This window comes from Salmo salar, chromosome 21 (genome assembly GCF_965601325.2).
Source record: "Salmo salar chromosome 21, fSalSal1, whole genome shotgun sequence".
NCBI classification, from domain to species: Eukaryota; Metazoa; Chordata; class Actinopteri; order Salmoniformes; family Salmonidae; genus Salmo; species Salmo salar.
Window position 1 is genome coordinate 31,527,037 of NC_138311.1, and position 6,110 is coordinate 31,533,146.

General features: G+C 43.9%; 1 protein-coding gene across 3 annotated transcripts; it reads left to right on the forward strand.

The window, feature by feature from the left end:
* The first annotated feature begins 557 nt into the window (after window positions 1-557).
* Window positions 558-6,110, forward strand: haox2 (Hydroxyacid oxidase 2). 3 transcript variants are annotated; one of them, XM_082966889.1, is made up of 8 exons: window positions 558-576; window positions 3,042-3,194; window positions 3,328-3,479; window positions 3,916-4,199; window positions 4,528-4,752; window positions 5,403-5,561; window positions 5,650-5,719; window positions 5,852-6,110. In XM_082966889.1, exons 2-8 carry the CDS (start codon window positions 3,064-3,066, stop codon window positions 5,905-5,907), a joined length of 1,077 nt encoding a protein of 358 aa, XP_082823015.1. In that variant the 5' UTR covers window positions 558-576; window positions 3,042-3,063; the 3' UTR covers window positions 5,908-6,110.

Sequence of the window (6,110 nt, forward strand, 5' to 3'; positions counted from 1 at the left end):
TCGGTGAGTGGTCCTCCATGGATGGCTGCTCAGGTCAGCGGGTCAAATACAGTCACATACAGTATACTCAGAAAAAACTGTAGAGTAATAATCTCAGTCAGGCAAACTCAAAGATAAACCTAGGGCAGTTTTATACACTGTCAACCCTGTGATCATTTGGTATGTAGGCCACAGTGACGCTGCAAGTTATTGTGTATGATGAACAGTAGGTCTATAGAAGTCACTGACCACCCTGCTGTTACAGTACTATTACTGTAATGCTGTGTGTTACTGACCATGGTACTGTTTGCCACATTCTGTGTGTTTTATATGTAGGCCTAGTATGTATGTCCCCATCTGTGCTGTAGTATGTAATGTGCGACCCCCCCCCCCCCACCCTCTCTATGGATCACTGTGGCATCAGCACATTTCTAGCCTCTGCGGGGTCACACTCACTGTCAGTGTTAATCTCTGTGATAGTTTTATTGAACTCACACAAAAGCATACAATCACACAATAGGAATAGAACTAACTATGAGCTGCATCGTCAGACACCAGACATTTCAGAATGGAGTTGGTGTCATAAGGACTAGAGTGGTGAGTAATAGAGAATGATATTAGTAGATCCTTCCAACTCAATACCTAAATGTATTTTGAAGCAAGTGGAATTGATGAAATGTTGTTGAGATCTACTAAAATTACAATCCGTTATGTTGTTATGAGGTTCATTCTCAGGTTAGGCCAATCAAAATGTGTTTGGGTGCATTGGTGTTTCACAAATGGACTAAGATGGCCTCAGTCTCTTGAAAATGGTTAATATTTAATGGGGTTCATAGTACAACACTGCCAAGATGAGAGATATACTGTTAACCGTTTGTTGACACTTTTACAGAGCTCTTTTCAGAATAAGCAGTTGCCTGGTTTTTAGGGCATGCTAGGGTTGCTATTTGTGTTATCATTCACCATAGCCAATGTGTGAGAAGGTAGGTCTATATTTTCCCCTAATACTTTTGCTGCATTGATAAATGATGTACATTATTTTTAGTTTTACACCCCGCCCTCTGTCTGTCTGTGTTCAGTCGTCGCTGTGTGTGTTGCATTCTTTGCTGTTTCGCTCGTGTGCACCTCTATCGACTTAAGTTTGCATCGAAATAAGTTTTTTTCCAGACACCGATTGACATTTCGTGAAATGACAACTACTAGGTGAATACATAGCCTGTTAACGCGGCAAACTAGTTACGCTACTCAACTGAAGGAAAGGAGATTCATAGGCTACTGTAGTAATTTTGTTTGATAAGGAAAAAAGATGAAAGTGACTGCACTGTTATGTTTTCTGGATAACACATTTATTGTGTAGATTTCTTGCTCTGTCATGGTAATTGTTTAGTATTGTGCTAGTCCAGTAGGCATTTTTACAAATGAAAAAAAAACTGGTGTTGACAAGTAGGCTAGTTTTGTATGTTGTCCTTAATTTTCTTTGGGTAATTTGAGGTCATCCCTGTGCGCACCGATCCAAGCCCAGCTGTATTTTCAATGCAGTTTGTAATGCAGTGTAGCCTAGTTTTATTGAGAAGGGTTAATTGCAATCCACAATTCAAGGTGTTCCTGCATGTGGGCATTCCTGCATCTGCAGGAACTCCTCTTTATACATATATTGGTCCATTTTTAAGCTAGGACTCCGGTACACAGGCGGGAGGCGGGGGCGATCCAGTACAGTAGGTGGAGTTAATGCACAATAACGTTGGTTGCCAACCTCCGATAAACCTTACAGAAGAAAAATAGGCAGGGATGACAACGGTAGCTAGTTAGCGAGGACACAGGTATGTCATAACAACAGCGAGGTCAGGTATTGGCAGACAGAAGTGAAGGACACCGTGTGCTAGCGAGCTAGGACGCCGGTACACAGCAGGCTGATAAAAATAATCATATAGACAATCAGGGAAACTCCAGAACATCAAAAGTGTCACACAAGTATGAAGATGGCATGTTCGGGGAGTGGGGGGGAATGAAGGGGATGCTCAAGGGAGGGGGGTGTTCATGCAGTAACCAATGGGATGCTCGGGGTGTTCCCACATGCAAGATCCCAATCCCAAAATCATTTGGGGTTAATGCTGCGTTCGTAACCAAGTGGGAGGTGGGACTTTACCAGTTGTAAAGTCGTAAATACCAGTTGGATGCATTCACATGCTTTGAACTCGTTGAGAAACGCAGATTGGCTAATGGCCAAAAAGCTGCGTAAACCATAAACTAAAAGTACAACTATCATGCTTGTAATTAATATTAATAGATTGTTTTTTATACATAATGTTTTGTTGTTGCATTTGTTATCGAGTTAATTTCCTTAGTAGGTGAAATCAGAGGTCAGCATGTGGGAGAAGTGGGAGCTCAGGATGATAGACGAGTTGTCTACATGGAGGACCATTCAAGTGGATTTTTACCAGTCGTATGTGTTACGTTTCCACTTCCTTCTTGGTTACGAACGCAGCATTAGCCCTCTGTAACGTGTGCGCTGGGAGTCAGGAATCAAGTTCAGTGAGTGAATAATTTAATAAATAAACTAAACATAATACCAAACAAGAAACACGAACAACACACAGACAGGAAACTGAAACAGAACCAATAACACCTGGGGAAGGAACCAAAGGGAGTGACATATATAGGGAAGGTAATCAGGCAAGTGATGGAGTCCAGGTAAGTCTGATGCTGTCGCTGGTGCCATAACGATGGTGACAGGTGTGCGTAAAGAGCAGCCTCGTGACCTAGAGCGCCAGAGAGGGAGTATACGTGACACCCCCAGGTTCTGGTGACGCCACTGAATGTATTTGTGTATTTGTGTAAAATATGCACCAGAAGATGTTTGCAGTTATTGTATGCATTTAAATTGCACAATTTACAACTCAGCCTACAACAAAGAACAGTGTTTTTACTATTTTAAATCTCCACAAATGCCATAAGTATTTATCCATTCCGCTTTTAATACAGGATTACCTGATAGTGTAATTGACATATTGATAGCATTTCTTTACAACTGCTGTCCCTGACAATGATCATATATCCTACAGAGAGGGGACCTGCTGTGCTGAGATGGCTATGGTATGTCTCACAGACTTTGAGGAGTATGCGAAGGAGCACCTCTCCAAGGCCACATGGGACTACTACGCAGCCGGAGCAGACGAGTGCTGCACCAGGGATGACAATCTGCTGGCCTACAAACGGTAGGTACCTCTCCCAATCCTGCAAACTACAGTACCCACGATTCAATGTCGGTCACTAACATCACTCAATAACAGCACACCTCAAACTGTAGTGCTTGGAAGATCCAAAATAATCACTTTGTCTCGGTCCCAGGATCCGTCTGCGACCACGGATTCTACGGGACGTGTCATTGAGTGACACCAGGACCACGGTGCAGGGCACAGAGATCAGCTTCCCTGTGGGCATCGCCCCCACTGCCTTCCACTGCCTGGCCTGGCATGAGGGAGAGATGGCCACTGCCAGGGGTGAGGACTAGGAGGGCTTTAACAGCTGTAAAGCTCTTTAGGGGTGAGGACTAGGAGGGCTTTAACAGCTGTAGAGCTCTTTAGGGGTGAGGACTAGGAGGGCTTTAACAGCTGTAGAGCTCTTTAGGGGTGAGGACTAGGAGGGCTTTAACAGCTGTAGAGCTCTTTAGGGGTGAGGACTAGGAGGGCTTTAACAGCTGTAGAGCTCTTTAGACCAATAGCTTTGTTGTCACTGAGTATCCAAGGGGTGGTCCACTCAAAATCTCTTTCTCTTGTTTACTATTGCTCTTCTTTACTATTGCTAATACTGCACAATTTAAACACTTTCCCCCCAAAACCCCCTTCCCTGATGCATGTGTAAATAAATTGTGCCTTCCTGTATTATACTTGTGCAAAAAAATATATATGTTCTACTTGAAACTCTCTCTCTCCTCAGCTACGGAGGCAGTGAACACATGTTACATCACCAGTACCTACTCCACCTGCTCTGTGGAGGAGATCGCAGCTGCAGCGCCTAACGGCTACCGCTGGTTTCAGCTCTATGTGTACCGGGACAGGAAGCTGTCTGAATCAATCATTCACCGTGTGGAGGCCCTGGGCTACAAGGCCTTGGTCCTCACCGTCGACGTGCCCTACACTGGGAAGCGCCGCAACGATATACGCAACCAGTTCAAGCTCCCGCCACACCTCAAGGTCAAGAACTTTGACGGTGTCTTCCAGGTCAATATTTTTAACAGTAATGATTTTTACCGTAAAATCATATAGGGATGGTTTCCTGGACAAAGATTAAGTCTAGTCTTGGACTAAAAAACACTGTCAATGGAGAATCTTAATCTGTGTCTGGGAAACCAGCCCATAGTGCCATAGTAGCGAGACAGTAGCTGCTCTAGAATTATTTAAGAATAATCCAACTAATGTATTTCCCATGAGGCCTCCTTCTGTGTGTATGTGTTTTGTTCTGTACTGTACTGTCTCCTGTATTGTATTGTGTTCTGTATTGTATGCATCTGTCGTGTCTGGGTGGGTGTCCCTCTGACTACTTCTGTAGGAGGCTACAGGTCCTGCGGGTGAGGAGTATGGGGTCCCTGCTAACACCCTGGACCCCTCCATCAGCTGGAAGGACGTGTACTGGCTGCAGTCTCTCACCCGCCTGCCCATCATCATCAAAGGCATCCTGACAAAGGAGGACGCTGAGCTGGCCGTGGAGCATGGCGTCCAGGGCATCATCGTGTCCAACCACGGAGGACGCCAGCTGGACGGAGGGCCCGCCACAGTAAGAATGGGCACAGAGTATATCACTTCATCATCATCTCACCTCTATTTGACCCTACAGTCAGCAAGCCAAACACCATTTTGTTTATGAAATGTTGATTTTAAAGGACAAGGTCGTTCCATTTGATTTCAATCACTTTTGACCACAACCCTTTTCATACATATTTTCCCATTTTAGAAGTGGTCAGAAGTGAAATTTTGGACCTGAATGCCCACACATTCAAGACATAGAAGTGCTCAAAGTTGACCCTTTTTGCAAAACCCACCATACCATGAGACATCCGTGTCCTCATCACTGGAAAAGATAAACAATTGAGTTTATCATTGAAGATCTTAGAAACAGGGTTGTCAAACTATTCTATACTTTTTTTTATTTCCTAGCCTAGACCCTATTTTACATAATCTGAAGTGTTTGTGTTGTGCCAGCCATCTGTTTAGATACAGCATGCTCTTGAATACAGGGTGGGTGTCATGTTTTGGCTGATAAATGTACTAAAAGGGAATCCAATATAAATGTTCACTTTCAAATGGTACCACAAAGATGGTTGGAGGTCCACACATCATAGAATGTTGATTTGAATATCAGTTGTTTTAAATGATACTGTTAATATTCCATAGGAAGTTTCCTCTGCTCTCTTCTCTACCACCCAGATAGATGCCCTGTCTGAGATTGTGGACACAGTGCAGGGGCGGATCGAGGTATATCTGGACGGGGGCGTCCGCACTGGTAGTGACGTGCTGAAGGCTGTAGCTCTGGGAGCCAAGTGTGTGTTCATCGGCAGGCCTGCCGTGTGGGGCCTCGCCTATAAGGTAACAATTAACATTGTGTGAGATCAACCTATTAACTTGAGAAACTGAGAATAACAAACTGTCTTGCTGCCTGTGTCTGTTCCTTCAGGGTGAAGAGGGGTTGAAGGAGGTACTTCATATCCTCAACGATGAGTTCCGTCTGTCAATGGCTCTGTCTGGTGAATGAGGAACCAAACTTCTTACATAATCATATTTTTTCCAGTCTGAGATTCAAACCCCTTGCTTAGCTATCATTACCTCAACCTCATAACATTGCAACACTAATGTTTTGTTGGTCTTTCCTCCCTTAGGGTGCAGGAACGTGGCTGAGATCAACAGGAACCTCATCCAGTTCTCCAAACTGTGACTTGACAGCAGGGGGCGCCAGAACCAGCTTGACGAATAACGACGAAAGCAATACAGCGCTATCCATTCAATCAATAGAACTTCCAATTAAACCAGAATTTGGGACAACAAAATGAAACCTCTCATGTGAATCATAATGAACTGAAACTGAATCTGACATCAATCAAATAAATCCTGAAATCATAATAAATCTGAATAGTTTTA